Source organism: Salmo trutta, chromosome 32 (assembly GCF_901001165.1).
Source record: "Salmo trutta chromosome 32, fSalTru1.1, whole genome shotgun sequence".
Taxonomy (NCBI): domain Eukaryota; kingdom Metazoa; phylum Chordata; class Actinopteri; order Salmoniformes; family Salmonidae; genus Salmo; species Salmo trutta.
Genome location: NC_042988.1, coordinates 34,113,351 through 34,130,323, shown reverse-complemented (window position 1 = coordinate 34,130,323; position 16,973 = coordinate 34,113,351). Strand labels below are relative to the sequence as shown.

Below are 16,973 nucleotides of genomic sequence, written 5' to 3'. Positions count from 1 at the left end.
CATGTATGTCTTTATCCATTTCTTCTGCAGGTTAGCGAGCCATTTACAGGTCTTGTAATAATTATGTATCTTTCAGCCCCACTGTACATAGTCCAACATAGGTAATTGATTACATGAGTAGCCAATCCAAAACATAGATTGTTACACACAGTTATTTATTTATTACACAGTATAATGACACATTGCAACACACAGAAACTAGTGCCAAGAGGTTGTATTGTATTTTCTGAGAAAGATTGTTGAGTTACTCCCTCTCAGAGGATGCGCTCTAGAACAGTGGGACTTCCTCTGTTCTTCAGGGAGAGGTAAAGAAGAGAAGTAGAAGGGAGGAGTGAACGGATGACTATTGGCAGCCCTTTGACCCCTGACCTCTGAGAGTTGAGGGCTGTGGGTAGAAGTCACCCAAAGGCTCAGATCTAGGATCAGCTTACCCTCACCTAATCTTAACCATCAGAGGGAAGAATGCAACACTGACCTCAGATCAGCGTCTAGGTGCCACTTCATCCTACTCTAAGCTGAGGCTGCTGAGCTGAACTCCAGACCTGAGGTCTCTCCTCTCCTGCTACAGCCAGGTGGGGATCAACTGGGGTCTATTCAGTGATGTGAAACGTTCTAAATGTTGTTGAGCGAAGTAGAATGAATAGAGCTGACATGATTCCCTGTTCTATCTGACAGGCAATCAGACTTGTTCTACTCAAAACATTTCTATCAAATGTGTTCTACTCAAAACATTTCTATCAGATTGGTTCTACTCAAAACATTTCTATCAGATTGGTTCTACTCAAAACATTTCTATCAGATGTGTTCTACTCAAAACATTTCTATCAGATGTGTTCTACTCAAAACATTTCTATCTGAACGTTCTGTCACATTACATCCTCTTGAACAGGCCTCTGGTGCTGCATGGGAGGTGCATGGCTCACTAACAACATTAGAATGAGTAATTGGCGTCCTCAACTCTAAAGTTTGTAGTAGCAAAAAGTATTTTGGGTGCCGGGTTCAAAAGGCATACACTGGACAAAAGGAAAAAGGAAAAATCTGCACTCACTGAAATATTCTTGAAGTTTGAATGTTTGAATGTATTTTAGCAGCAGCAGAGGTCAGAGCAAATGGAGGCGTTTGGGTAACAGCCTTCATCTGAACAATATTATTTGATTCTCCACTGACAACATGTAGGCTACTGTACTGAATCATGTGTACAGTAGGCTACTGTACTGAGTCATGTGTACTGTAGGCTACTGTACTGAATCATGTGTACTGTAGGTTACTGTACTGAGTCATGTGTACAGTAGGCTACTGTACTGAGTCATGTGTACAGTAGGCTACTGTACTGAGTCATGTGTACTGTAGGCTACTGTACTGAATCATGTGTACTGTAGGTTACTGTACTGAATCATGTGTACAGTAGGCTACTGTACTGAGTCATGTGTACTGTAGGCTACTGTACTGAATCATGTGTACTGTAGGTTACTGTACTGAATCATGTGTACAGTAGGCTACTGTACTGAGTCATGTGTACTGTAGGCTACTGTACTGAATCATGTGTACTGTAGGTTACTGTACTGAATCATGTGTACAGTAGGCTACTGTACTGAATCATGTGTACAGTAGGCTACTGTACCACATATCTCTCTCTGCTGGACATGCCCTGTAACTACAGAGGTAACTACGAGGTCTACAAACGCCAAGCCAAACGTGTTGAACACAGTGCATAGAAAGCAGAGCTGACAGAGGCACTCACAGTATTGTACACATGCTTTATTTAGGTGAATCCATTTTTTATTACTGCAGTAAAATTGTCACCGATTTTTTCTTTTCTTCCTTTTTTCCCTTTTTGCAATGAGACATTGTAAGGGCCCTGTTGATCAACAATGGTTAGTGAAGGTTAGGAAGAGAGGGTGAGGATAAGTGACTAGTTGGTTAACAGAAGGGGTTGTACTGGAGTGTGAGGTGAGTGTGTGTGTCACATACTGTAACTATAATGATTAAGGGCTCAATCATTGAGGAATCTGTAAGGCATGAGCTCTACAGATTTAATAGAGCCCTAACTTCAGGGTGGGTGTACATTAGTGGGGATATTTACAATAAAACTCCTGAGATGGAAGATAACTCAGAAGAAGTGGTTGTGAATAAACAAGGGCATAATACAGTCATATTAACCACATCCAAAAATGGCACTCTATTCCCTTTACAGTACATTATGTTTGACCACGGCCCATAGGGCTCTGGTTAAAAGTAGTGCACTTTATAGGGAATATGGTGCCATTTGGGGCATACATTTCATGTTGGTTATAGCATATTCCATGGGTGCAACTTTGTTTTTTGTGGGGGGACATAATTTTTAATCCAGTCGGATTAACACTCCAAACAGCCTACCCGACTGCTTGGAGGCGTCCACATGGTCCTAAAGCACACTGTTGCCTCGTTTTGTATCACATTCCAATGATAAAACTGGAGGTGACAAAAATGCATCCCCAATAAAAATTGCGCCCATGGCATATTCAGGAGTCAAGTGTCTGCAGACGACAGTTATCTTCTTAATAATAAAGAGGAGCGACCCCTGTTGTGATGTGAGACTGTGAGAGCTGGTAGCAGCAACGGCCTATCCCTGGCTGTCAAATTTCCCTCCGTTGTTTGCTGTGTTAGTTTGCCTAGAGATTCTTTATATAGCCGTGGCTGAAAGCCTGGCACCCTTCTCTTCTGTTTCTATGTTTGGGATACAGTGCTTGACAACAAAGCGCAGGGCAGGTCATTTGTCGTTCCCACGAATCCAACCGGACAGAGCAGGAAGTCACTCAAAACTGTACTTCCCTTCGCACGTCAAGCGGATGGCCTCAATATTCCATTGATGGAAAAAGGTAATCAAATGTCATACTTGAGTAAAAGTAAAGAAATGACTCAAGTAAAAGTGAAAGTCACCCAGTAAAGTACTACTTGAGTAAACGTATTTGGTTTTACATATACTTAAGTATCAAAAGTAAATGTAATTGCTAAAATATCCTTAAGTATCGAAATTAAAGGGCATTTGTATAAATTATTTCAAATGACTTATATTAAGCAAACCAGACCCAACAATTGTTTTTAGTTATTTTAATTTTATGGATAGCCAGGGTAGTGGCGATTTTAGCATGTAAATCTTGGTGGGGCAAACTTTGAATTGTTTTTTTCGATGCATGCCAGCAAAGCCACAACACAACACTAAACAATACATTCATTGCACTATAACGGTGACAAATTCTGCCCACAAACTTTTAGGGCCTACATAAAGCTGTCCCAACAGCAGAGCTTTCTTTTCAGCACCATGGAGTGAATTCTTACCACTGCTACACCTGGCTATCAGCGGAGCCTTGTCTGGCAGCGAAACAATTAATTCAGCCTCATTTACTGCCTTTAAAAAAGACATAGCTGATACGGCTGACATACTTAAACAAATGTGATTTCTTCTGACAATTGAGATCTACAAACTATGGCGTAAGGGTACAATGAGCGGATAAGAGGCCATCCTTAATTCCGATTAAAACATTAATGAGCGAGCTAAGATGAACTTAGTCAATATAACTATTTGTTCAGCACTTTTGAAATGTATTCAGAACATGGGCCGCTCTTATAGTATTCTCCCTGTACACCAAATCAGAACAGTAGGATAAGTACAGGGGTTATATGTACAGGGGTTATATAAGCAGACAATGAAAGCTCTTACAATACTTGATGATGACGTTTCTCTAAAATAGGTTATAGGCTACATGTGCACCACCAAGTCAGAACAGTAGGCTAAAGTTATGAGGGGGAAAGGGACCAAATAATTAAGGTGAGGCACATGGGCTACTAACAGCTTACTAAATAACATACACTTAGTATTACTTTATTGGCTACAGTATACATTTCTCCTTGGCATATTACATCATTTATGCAGCAGTATACAATACATTTTTGAACTTGTTGTGCTGTGCTCACTTGAACAGGAAGGTGGTGCGGCGGTCCTTCTTGTGGGCAAATCTTGGCATGAAACGTTGTCATCAAAGTCTGGCATTCTCTGGATTCATGACAACTGCTTTCAAGACAACTGGGAACTCTGAAAAAACAAGGTTGAATCATAACGTCAGTGATCTTCAGATTGGAGCTCTAGAAAGAAGCCTGAGTTCCCGACTTGGAATTCTGAGTTGGATGACCGTTCAAACCTTTTTTCCCCAGTCGGAGCTGGTTTTTTCCAGAGTTCCCAGTTGTCTTGAACTCACTGAAGTCTGAGATTTTCCAGTTCAGAGTTTCCAGTTGTTTTGAAGGCGGCAGAAGTCATGCTGGACTGACCGCATGGTCAATGTATTCACCCTTTTCTGGCGTGTGAATGTTTATCCTTTTAAGCTTGGAAAATACCTTTAAACCCAGACTTGGACCACAAGCAGGCAGGGGAATAGCAGGCAGGGGAAGCGAAATACTAATTGCTTTGCAACGCTTGCAGTTGCCACTGATTCCTTCCAACACACTCATTGTTGAATTTGCAATTTCCAACTTGTTGTGTAATGTTTATGTCCAATGGCCGATGAGCACCGATACGTTTTATCTAGAATTTCTCTTCATATGACAAGGATTGAAAAGGATTTGCCAGTGTCAACGTGATTCATGATGATGACTACTTGTCTTGCTTGATAGCTGAGATTTTGAAAGTATGATGTTGACATGTACAATCAAAGCTACGGTAGATATAATGTGATTTGACGTCACTTTATCTGTGGCCAATGACCTTGAGCCTTCTTGGATGGGCACTTCTATGTACATCTATGGCAGCACCCAAGGGAGCTTGAACTGCCTAGCTCTCCCTGTAGATTTTGCAGTGACGTAGTGTCCCCATGAGTGACAGAACACTGAGCCAATCATGGTACAACTATAGAAGCTTACTAACCCCTACACTCTGTATTTTCCGCTGGCTGCCCCACCACCACTAAAAGCACTGAGCCAGGCTGAAACACCTGCAAATGTGTTTTTACATTGTTTGCAAACTGATATGTGACACACAGTAATGCTAAAATAACATGCAAAACAGGCAGGGCTCAAAACAGGTGGGTCTCTGCCCCACCTGCCCTGAATGACGGGTCGCCACTGAGCCAGGGGCATACTCCAACACTTAGACATCATGTACAAACAAAGCATGTGTGTTTAGTGAGTCTGCCAGATCAGAGGCAGTAGGGATGACCAGGGATGTTCTCTAGATAAGTGTGTGAATTGGACCATTTTCCTTCCTGCTAAACATTCAAAATGTAATGAGTACTCTTGAGTGTCAGGGAACATGTAAAAAGTACATTATTTTGTTCAGGATTGTAGTAAAGTTGTCAAACAATATCAATAGAACCTCAAAAAAGGCATAAGTAGTTCTTTAAAGTACTTTTACTTAAGTAATTTACACCACTGCAATATTCAACTGTAAAGGTCACTCCTAGACTACAGTTGAAGCCTACATACAGGAGCCTATAAAAACCTTCCAATGTCACTTTCTAAGTCTATAATGAATGCATGGAGAGGAGTGCATAATAAATAGAGAATAAATAGAGCAATAGAAATGACAGGTGATATTAATAGATTTAGTGGCCTAGCATTTCCCGTGACATTTGACTGTAATAGTTTGTTCCCAATGTTGAAGCCTGGGGACATGGCATCGTTAATAATATCATTAGGGAGCTGTTCTCTCTGGGGGTTGCTGCTGTCTTTGTTCAAGGCTGCACCCCGCCCTAGCACGCCTCCATACTCACTTTGTCATGGGTCCACGAATACCCCGCACACTACGGATAAAAACACCGCTGGTCTCGGTAACATCGGTGGTAGTGAGGGAGGAGCCCACATCTCTTCGAGAATTTGGCTGGCGAGGTGAGGGCGTGCACCGATGCGCTCACTGCGGGTAAAAAAGAAAAGGACACCCCACCTACTCCTTAATACGTGCTCGCCACCCTTCAGTCTTTCCCTTTCTCGCTTTTGCGTGCACGCACCTAAACCCGTCCGCCCCCCTGTCACTACTCTCGTCCCTCTCTGACCCACAGTCAGTCGAACACATTTATACACATGCGGGTGGAAGGCGGATTCTGAAATCTCCGTGAAGATGGTGGTACCGGGGCCGTTTTTTAAAACTGTGCTTGGATATCTCACATAACGCTTTACAGCGGTATCCGTTGTGCCTCTTCTGGAAGAAAGACCGGCGAATGGCCAGACAACGGGGAATAGAAGAACATCTCAAAGGGATAGAGAGGATCGGACGGGAAGTGCGTTGAATAAAATAGAAGTATTTGGACAGAAGAAAAAGACGCCTGCTTCTGCATGCAATTGAGTTGAAGTGGGGGATCAAGGAGCCGCTTGTCTGTTCAGGGAGGACTCGGTGTCCGGGGGATACGAGAAGGGGAGAAAGCTTGTAATTAGCCCATATTCCCCACTTGCTATTCGTCTGCGACTCAATGGGAAGAATAGTGGCGTGGGAAAAGTTTCCATCACACGAGCAAAGGAGGACGGAAAGAGGCTACATACAACCAAGACTGGCTTCAGCCGTGGCCCTGTATGGATGGCAGACTGAAGTTTACTGACAATTCAATTGCCGGTCACTCGTGGAATTATGGGAGAAACCAGTTATCAGGAAATTAAAATAAATGTTATGTTGACTTGACTGTTATTGTTTGATTGTATTATCAAAACAATATTTACTCAACACAGACTGAGCATGGGCTGGATCCAATAAAGTAGGTATTTGCGCGTGTAGGCCTACACTTGATCTCCAATTCATTTGTAGGTCTACTACATTGTGCAGCTCTTTGCTCCATTCTGCCACCTTGTCCTCTTCAAATTGCCCACTTCTATCAGCGTGGATCCCCGGGAATTGGAGGCGCAGCTTTGGAAATTCCGAAGAGGGAACTCAGGAAAGGACGGGGCTCCATCCATGGAAATACTTACGAATAGGCCTTTTCCCAATCACAGCAAGAGCATGTGGGTAAAGAAGGATAATGGGCATTAGACGTCACTGTTTGTTTTCTCTTTCTTGTTTATGGGAAGACATTTCCGCCTTAAATAACCCGGCATATGTCAAACAATAGTTCCGTAACTGTGGCTTTTCGTGCGATGCCTTTACAACGCCGGCGCTTGGGTTTATTTGGGGAATACAGGATCAAGTTCTACACACACTGTTAAGTGTTTACGAGTGAAGTTTGAAATTATTATTTTTCTCATATATCACTGTAAATTGGAAGCAATTTCTGAATACATTATAGTCTACTTGCTTAAAAGCATTAACATGTAATATATCACATATAAGAGAGGACAGGCAGGAGGCTGTAGACACGAATATAAATGCAGACGGGATCTAAAATCAATAGAGGATTATTTTGACAGTGCATGTATAAAGAATGGCTATGCAGGCAGCCAAGTAGTGAGAGCATGAAGGAATTTGATCCAGGTTTCAGTTGTTATTATCTGAAGAATTTGTACCAATATACCAGTAGTCTACAGTCGGCTATTTAGTCAGGGGAGAGCCTTGGAAATGCTACTGAAGTGCTACTGAATACTACTAAAGTAATATTACACAACTAAGTTTCTACAGTCAACATAATTATGTTATGGAAGATTTTGACTTCTCCCCAAATCTTTTTCAATGAGTCAAAAACAGTTGTGAGTACTTGGACTGGAACAGAATGAACTGTACAGACACAAGTGCGTCAAAACAGAGGGGAAGGTATAAGAATGCGACTATTGACGTCACGAGGGGCAATAATTAACAGGTCAAAATCCAGTACAGGCTAACGTGTCAGACTTTTTCTTTGGAGATGTTTTCTGTTAGTGCATCATTTATTTCCCCCAACTTTTGCTTTTAATTTACACTTGTTCTAGTCTAGAGGAATAAGAACGCATGATCCACTCAATACATTCATAGCCTACATTGCCTTGCAAATAGCAATTAGCTCTATTGTTGTCTAATTTCTGTTAGGTTAAAAAGCAACATGGCATCCCCTCAACATCAGCAGTTGCTGCCTCACAACACAGAGGTGAGCTGTGACTCAAGCGGCGAGGGCAGCGTCTCCGTGAGGATCAGCAGTAGTGTCAAACACAAGCACGGAGGAGGAGCCGGGGCGCTGGGTGGCATGGGAGGAGGCTTCATGGGGGGCGGGTCCAAACACTGCAAGTACAGCATCTCCTCTAGCTGCAGCTCAGGAGAGTCCGGGGTTCTCAGGCCCGTAGTTAAGGGGCTGCGAACCCAGAGGAAGATGCCCCAGCTGTTCGAGAGGTCTGCTGGGCACTTCTGGGACCCAAAGTTTGACTCTCCCATCCTGGAGGAGGCATGCAGGGAGAGGTGCTTTCCCCAGACTCAGCGGAGGTTCCGTTATGTCCTCTTCTACCTGTTCGCCGCCAGCCTCCTCTGGGGGGTGTACTTCAGTGCCAACCCCGACCGGTGTGACCGAACTGCCTTCCTCGTCCCCACCGCCTGCTTCCTCCTCTTCTGCCTCCTCCTCTTCCTATTGACGTTCACAAGGATCTACACCCGCTGCTACAACCAGGCGTCACTGCTGCTCATCGTGGTGACCTTTGCCCTCACCCTGGCACCCCAGATCCAGACAGCCGGCTTCAGGGACCTGGAGACCCTCCCTCCTGAGGATGTGGTGGAGGATGTGGGGGACTTCAGTGGCATGGAGCCCAGGAATGTGACCTTCAACCGGGACTTACCCACGGGCAGCCCCTGCCTATCTCCAGTAGGGACCTTCTCCCTAGGGATGGAAGTGCTGCTGCTACTCTACAGCGTCCTCCATGTCCGACTCTATGCCTCAGTGCTACTGGGACTTCTGTACTCTGTGCTCTTTGAGGCTCTGGGATGGCTTCACCTCACCCAGGCTGCTGGGTATGGTTGGAGCCAGGCCTCGGAGGGGTCGGACTTTGACTGGGACACTCTGCGCTGGCTGGGGCCAGCCAAAGCTTTGCTCCACCTGTGCGCCCACGCCATCGGCATCCACCTTTTCATCATGTCTGAGGTGCGATCGCGAAGCACCTTCCTCAAGGTGGGCCAGGCCATCATGCACGGCAAGGACCTGGAGGTGGAGAAGGCGCTGAAGGAACGCATGATCCACTCTGTGATGCCTCGGAGGGTGGCTGACGACCTGATGAAGCAGGGTGACGAGGAAGGCTTGGCGGGCGGGAGCTCGGCTAAGCGCTACTCCAGCAGCGGCGCGGCGGCCGTCATCTCCAGTCCCAAGAACAACAAGAGGAATAAGACCTCAATTCCGAGAGGCCAGATCATCTTCAGACCCTTCAACATGAAGCGCATGGAGCCCGTCAGCATCCTCTTCGCGGATATCGTAGGCTTCACCAAGATGTCTGCCAACAAGTCGGCCCACGCTTTGGTGGGGCTCCTCAACGACCTCTTCGGACGTTTCGACCGGCTGTGCGAGCTGACGTGCTGTGAGAAGATAAGCACCCTCGGGGACTGCTACTACTGCGTGGCAGGCTGCCCTGAACCTCGGTCCGACCATGCCTACTGCTGCGTAGAGATGGGGCTGGGCATGATCCAAGCCATCGAACAGTTCTGCCAGGAGAAGAGCGAGATGGTTAACATGAGGGTGGGCGTCCACACGGGGACTGTCCTGTGCGGTATCCTAGGGATGAAGCGGTTTAAGTTCGACGTGTGGTCCAACGACGTGAACCTGGCCAATTTGATGGAGCAACTGGGCGTGGCCGGGAAGGTGCACCTATCAGAGACCACCGCCAACTTCCTGGATGACCGGTACCAGCGGGAGAACGGACGGGTCACTGAGAGGGTTGGACAGAGCGTGGTGGCGGACCAGCTGAAAGGTACGTGACCAGCTGGTTGCAAGGCGGGGCTTGCACATCTGTGGGAATGGGTTGTGATTTATGTGATTGCTTTCAGTGGTGGAAAAAGTACCCAATTCTCATACTTGAGTAAAAGTAAAGATACCTTAATAGAAAATTACTCAAGTAAAAGTGAAAGTCACCCAGTAAAATACTACTTGAGTAAAAGTCTAAAAGTATTTGGTTTTAAATGTACTTAAGTATCAAAGTAAGTGTAATTGTTAAAATATACTTCAGTATCAAAAGTAAAAGTATAAATAATTTCACATTCTTTATATTAAGCAAACCAGACAGCACTGTTTTCTTATTTTTTTAATTTACGGCTAGCCAGGGGAAAACACTAACACTCAGACATTTACAAATGACGCATGTGTGTTTGGTGAGTCCGCCAGATCAGAGTCAGTAGGAATGACCAGGGATTTTCTCTTGGTAAGTGAGTGAATTGGACAGTTTCCCTGTCCTGCTAAGCATTCAAAATGTAACAAGTACTTTTTGGTTATCAGCGAAAATGTACAGAGTAAAAAGTACATCATTTTTTTAATGTATGTAGTGAAGTAAAAGTTGTCAAATTTTAATCGTAAAGTACAGATACCCCCCCAAAAAATGACTTAAGTAGTACTTGTAAGTACTTTTTCTTAAGCTTTCCAGTATTGCCTGGCTGTCAGGAGTTAGGCACAGATTGAGATGTTTTTGTGATTGCTAAATGTAACATATATCCAGTCTTGTGTATTTGCTTTAGCATCGCATGGAGAGAGTCAGAAGCAGTATTGATATTGATCTCTCTATGCGGTGGAAGATTTTAACATACTCTGGGACTTTTCTTGTTCTGCTTGTTCTGCCTTACTGACGACCTCTCTCTAGCAAATAAAATGTGATTTGTCACATGCGCTGAATACAACAGGTGTAGCCCTTACCATGAAATACTTACTTACAAGCCCTTAACCAACAATGCCCTTAACCAACAATGCAGTTTAAGAAATAGAGTTAAGAAAATATTTACTAAATAAAGTAAATGTTTTAAATAAAAAAAGTAACACAAGGAAATTACATAACAACAACGAGGCTATGTACAGGGGGTATCGGTACCGAGTCAATGTGCGGGGGTACATGTTAGTCGAGGTAATTTCACGGTAGGGGTAAAGTGACTATCCATGGATAATAAACAGCGAGTAGCAGCAGTGTAAAACAAAGGTGGGGGGTCAATGTAAATAGTCTGGGTGGGCATTTGATTAATTGTAATCTATCGGTGCTCTACTGATGCAGCAAGGTCACCTAACGGCAGTTCGCAACACAGGCAGCAGTAATAAGGACGTTACAGCTGTTCATTTTCACTTAGTAAACCTATGTGGTTTTTCTGAAAACCCTGACACCTTTATGCTGCGTTGTTTATGTGCTGCAGTACGGTACACCCATTTCTGAATGAGAGCTTTATATAGGGCCAGTAGGGACACTACATCAAAGGTGATTGGTGGTTCCCTCATTGTTGTCCGTGACAGCGAGACACGTGGGGCCTGGCACTGGTCAAGGTCAGCACCTGCTTCCCAGTGTCGTATGTCATACGTTGGGGACATTAGGAACAGGGGGGTTCAGTCTGTCGGGAGGTGCCCTTTGTGGCTGACTGGGTGTTGGTTTTATGTAACACTGAACCACAAACAGACGGTTGTACCCCTCTCTCCCCCGTCCTCCCACTTATTTCTGTTCCCTGTTCAGTTATACTGCCTGCCTGCCTGCCTGCCTGCCACCCAGACGCCGTCCTTAATGTGACCCTGTTCTCTTACCCTGGCTCTGAACCTCCAAGGGATTGTCTTACCTTAGTGAGACAATTTCCTTAGGGGAGACACTATAGACCCAAACTGTTACAGACCTATATCTATCCTACCCTGCCTTTCTAAAGTCTTTGAATCCCACTGTACCTTCTCCGCTATGCAATCTGGTTTCCGAGCGGGTCGTGGGTGCACCTCAGCCACACTCAAGGTCCTAAACGATATCATAACCACCATCGATAAAAGACAGTACTGTGCAGCCGTATTCATCGACCTGGCCAAGGCTTTCGACTCTGTCAATCACTGCATTCTTATCAGCAGACTCAACAGCCTTGGTTTCTCAAATGATTGCCTTGCCTGGTTCACCAACTACTTCTCTGATAGAGTTCAGTGTGTCAAATCGGAGGGCATGTTAATAAATTAATTATTAAATAAATTAACTAATAAATTAATAAATAAAATAAGTGCCACTATTTATGCAAAGGCTTTTCTTTATAAATGGAGATGTCAGCAATTTACAGTGCATCTGCTCCGCCTCGTTTCAGCCTGACTCTTCTCTCTCTCTCCGTCTCCTTTTCGCGCTCTCTATTCCTCACACTGTCCCTTTCTCCCTGCTAAATCGCATAACCCCAGAGAGACCAGTAATTCGGTTTTATTTGATGCATTTATGCAAATACCTCTGATGGAACTTAAACTCTGGCTTAATGGCCCTTTTCATCATCTGGAGAATCAGTACATTATCACCTAGCAGTAATGAAGTTATGGTGCCATACGTAGCTGTGTTTGAAAGGGTGAGGGATTGAACCGCCACTAAAATGCGCAGAAATGAAAATCACTTATTCTGGTCTCGACCTGTTTCTCTCTCCAGCCCTAGCAGTATCAGAGGTTAACGCTACACAACTGTCATTGTGGGCAATGATAGACCTACCATGTTTTGATTCAGTGAGATTGTTGTTGGTGCGTCGTGGACTCATGTATCTAATGAATATGTGGCACTACCAGTATACTCTACCAGTATACTCTACCAGTATACTCTGCAGTGTGTAGTCAGGGTTTTCAGGTCAAAATGACGAGTCACCTCACTCATTCCCACGACCCTGCGTCCCACATGCAAGGGGAAAGGCCCCTTCACATCTAGTAGGTGGATGCTGTGCTGGCTGACCTGTGTGTCACATCTCATCATTTTTAGACGCTGGGCGAGGAACTCTGCAGAAAGAAACATTGAGGCCTTCACATATATACAGGTAGGGGACAGTCCTTTCCCAGCTAGTAGGTAGATGCTGGTTTGGCTGACCTGTGTGGGAAAGATATGAACAATGTCATGCAGTACATCACATGATTCTGAGCTTCTGGCTGAGACACTGCAGAAAGAAATACTGAGATTCTTATTCCAACTTTAATAGTGACAACGTTTCGGTATAAGGAAGGACTATATATTGTGGATGCCTTTTTGTGTCTCTGCCTGTGTTGGATCACAGTGGTGCCAACCAGGGTAAATGCCTGTGTGTGATTCCAGAGCATGAAGTCAATCTGAGCATTGTCATAGCATTATAACAGCATGGCAGCAGCTGGCGGGCGGGCTGGCGGGCGTGCTGGCGGGCGTGCTGGCGGCGGGGGTGGAGGCGGGGGCCGACGCCTCAGCAGGTGCAGCCGGTCAGCTGGAAATTATGGATGATGGCGGGAAGGAAGGAAGATTCTTCTCTGTCAGAGACACCACCGCTCCTGTTTGTCAGGCAGCCCCTGGAGGGTCTTTAGTAGGCCACACGCACACACCAGCAGGCGTGAAAAAGCCCTGAAACCCAACGATGGTTGAATTTTTTATGGAGTGGTCGGGCCCGTTATGCTCTCTCCATCTGAGGGAAAATGGTGTCTTTTAACGGGTCCCCAGGCGCCTGTCCTAGACCGTCTGTGTAGTGTTCGTTTCCCTTCTCCAATCTCTCCCTCCCTCCCTTCATCTATCTCTTATCCATCTCTCTCTCTCTTCTCTCCCTCTGTCCCTCTCCCTTCTCACTGCCTCTGCTTCTCTCTCCCTCCCCCCTCTCTCACTCTCTCCTCCCCCCTCTCTCTCCTCCCCCGCTCTTCTTCTTCCTCATCCTCTCACCGATACTGTCTGTTAGGGCCATTTCACACTGCATCTTTGATGTGTGGGCGTGTTGCTCTCTCTGTGACTTTACCATCATTCCATTTCTCAACACCATGACTCATGGTTACAGTCAGGTCATTGTAACATTGCGCAGTGAGAACAAACCTTCAAGATTTGTGTATTTTAGTCAGCATATGTAGTGTGCCAAGTAGCCTGTCTCTGTCTATACATTGCACAGCTGTAGCAGCAGTCTTCAGCCAAGGAGTCAGCGTGTTATGAGCTTGCCAGGTGAGTAATGGGGCTATATTTACATTTTAGTCATTTAGCAGACATTTCTATCCAGAGTAACTTACAGGAACAATTAGGGGTAAGTGCCTTGCTCAAGGGCACAATGACAGATTTGTCACCTAGTCGGCTCGTGGATTCTACATAGCAACCTTTCGGTTACTGGCCCAACGCCCTTAACCAATAGGCTACCATAAGTGCCCTTTACTTAACGGCCAGAGGAAGAAGTGATTTGCAGCGCAACATTTCTCGCTCGTTAATTAGATTCATGAGGGCGAACGCACCTGCCCTCGTCACGCTCCCTTTTTCCCTGCCTCAGGTTAAATGTACCGTTCCCACTCCTCTGACTCCCCCCTGCTCCCCCTCTTCTCTTCTCCCCCTCCTCCCCGTCTCCTCTCCTCCCTTCCCTCCATGATGTATTCAGTTCACTCCCAAGATGTATCCTGTCCTTGTAGATTTTTTGGGGGGCCCGCTGAGAGAGCTAGCTGTCAGGAGGAGAGAGTTGTGCTTGTTCGCTGTGAAAAATCTTCCCCACTGTCTTAGCGTACATAAGCTAGAGTAAATCATGGTGGGAGGGTGTGGATTCTGGCAGGGTCGGCGCTCTTCGCTCGCCCAGCCGTGGGAGTAAATGGCTTTGACCCAGACACTAATCATTGTGCCACTGCCCTCCCTCTGTGGTCTTGATGTTCTTTTGAGTTAGTTAATGTCTCACTCTTAGTGTTCAGGGCCTTCAACGCTTTTTTAAAGCTCCATCGCGTTCACAGGCCAAGATTGTATTCAAGCCTTTTTTAAATCTATAACTGGATCTTTTTCCCCTTTGGCACTGCTAAGCCAGGCCGAGCTGTAGGCCTACTGGGCTGGACTGGTTATGCATCCATCATAGTTGCTGGAACTGTGCTGGAAAGCACAATATGAAAATAAAATATCCAAGCCACCCAGTTCAGGACGGCTCTACAGTGTAAAGTGTGAATCAGGCATTTCATTACACACATGCTTAAACACACTCATGTCTGACCTACAGTACCAGTCAAAAGTTTGGACAAACCTACTCATTCAACGGTTTTTCTTTCTTTTTTATTATTTTCTACATTATAGAATTATAGTGAAGATATCAAAACTATGAAATAACACATATGGAATCATGTAGTAACCAAAAAAGTGTTAAACAAATCTAAATATATTTTAGTTTCTTCAAAGTAGCCACCCTTTGCCTTGATGACAGCTTTGCACACTCTTGGCATTTTCTCAGCCAGCTTCACCTGGAATGCTTTTCCAACAATCTTGAAGGAGTTCCCACATATGCTGAGCACTTGTTGGCTGCTTTTCCTTCACTCTGTGGTCTAATTCATCCCAAATCATCTCATTTGAGTTGAGGTCGGGTGATTGTGGAGGCCAGGTCATCTGATGCAGCACTCCATCACTCTCCTTCTTGGTCAAATACTCCTTACACAGCCTGGATGTGTGTTGGGTCATTGTCCTGTTGAAAAACAAATGAAATATTCCCACTAAGCACAAACCAGATGGGATGGCGTCTCGCTGCATAATGCTGTGGTCACCATGCTGGTTAAGTGTGCTTTTGAATTCTAAATAAATCACTGACAGTGTCACCAGCAAAGCACCATCACAACTCCTCCTCCATGCTTCACGGTGGGAACCACACATGTGGAGATCATCTGTTCACCTACTCTGCGTCTTATAAAGACAAAGCGGTTAAAACCAAAAATCTCAGATTTCCACCGGTGTAATGTCCATTGCTCGTGTTTCTTGGCCCAAGCAAGTCTTCTTCTTATTGGTGTCCTTTAGTAGTGTTTTTTTTCTTCAGCAATTTGACCATGAAGGCCTGATTCATGCAGTCTCCTCTGAACAGTTGGTTTTGAGATGTGTCTGTTACTTGAACTCTATTAAGCATTTATTTAGGCTGCAATTTCTGATGCTGGTAACTCTAATGAACTTATCCTCTGCAGCAGAGGTAACTTTGGGTCTTCCTTTCCTGTGGCGGTCCTCATGAGAGACAGTTTCATCATAGCGCTTGATGGTTTTTGCGACTGCACTTGAAGAAACTTTTTTTTTTTTTTAAATGTTCTGTATTGACTGACCTTCAGGTCTGAAAGTAATGATAGACTGTAATTTCTCTTTGCTTATTTGATCTGTTCTTCCCATAATATGGACTTGGTCTTTTACCAAATAGGGCTATCTTCTGTATACCACCCTTACCTTGTCACAACACAACTGATTGGCTCAAACACATTAAGAAGGAAAGAAATTCCACAAATTAACTATAAAGAAGGCACACCTGTTAATTGAAATGTATTCCAGGTGACTACCTCATGAAGCTGGTTGAGAGAATGCCAAGAGTGTGCAAAGCTGTCATCAAGGCAAAAGGTGGCTACTTTGAAGAATCACAAATATAAAATCTATACACTTTTTTTGGTTACTACATGATTCCATATGTGTTATTTCATAGTTTTGATATCTTCACTATAATTCTATAATGTAGAAAATCGTCAAAATAAAGAAAAACCCTTGAATGAGTAGGTGTGTCCAAACTTTCGACTGATACTGTAACTATTTACAATTTATTGTTGTGTTTGTAGCCTCTGGCTGAGTGCCAAATAGTTAAATGTCACAGGTGCATCCTGTTAAGGATGAGCTAGCCAGCCCCGAAGTGACGCTCTAATAATAGCCATTCTGGATCTGCTTGTGTCTGTCTACATGGTGCTAATAAGTCATTTTGACATTGTTTTTAGTCTTACATTTCCTTCACTAAAATTGCTGACTGTATGCAGAATGCCTTGTGAGTTAGTTGAGATGTGAATACGGTGTTAGCCAAGGAAGCCTAGGCTTAAACAGTGAAGTTGACAGGTCTGACTCTGAATCATTGGGGAAATGGAGTGCAGTCTTCTGAAGGATCGCAGTATCCTCTGTGATTAGATTTAAAACGGGCGGCAGGTAGTCTAAGAGCGTTGGGCCTGTGGTAGAATTACAACATTATGTTAATCACATTACTTTTATATTAGAAT

At 44.6% G+C, this 16,973-nt stretch overlaps 1 protein-coding gene across 3 annotated transcripts in view; it reads left to right on the top strand.

Moving 5' to 3' along the window:
• Positions 1-5,955: 5,955 nt before the first annotated feature.
• Positions 5,956-16,973, top strand: part of LOC115171775 (adenylate cyclase type 9) — a 69,546-nt gene continuing 58,528 nt past the window's right edge. For 2 of the 3 annotated variants that reach the window (XM_029728901.1, XM_029728900.1), the window contains exons 1-2: positions 5,956-6,957; positions 7,952-9,804. In XM_029728901.1, the coding sequence (XP_029584761.1) occupies positions 6,911-6,957; positions 7,952-9,804 (1,900 nt within the window). In that variant the 5' untranslated portion in view covers positions 5,956-6,910. Of the gene's footprint in view, positions 9,805-16,973 lie in introns of all 3 variants that reach the window. The other variant, XM_029728902.1, reaches the window with a different exon arrangement.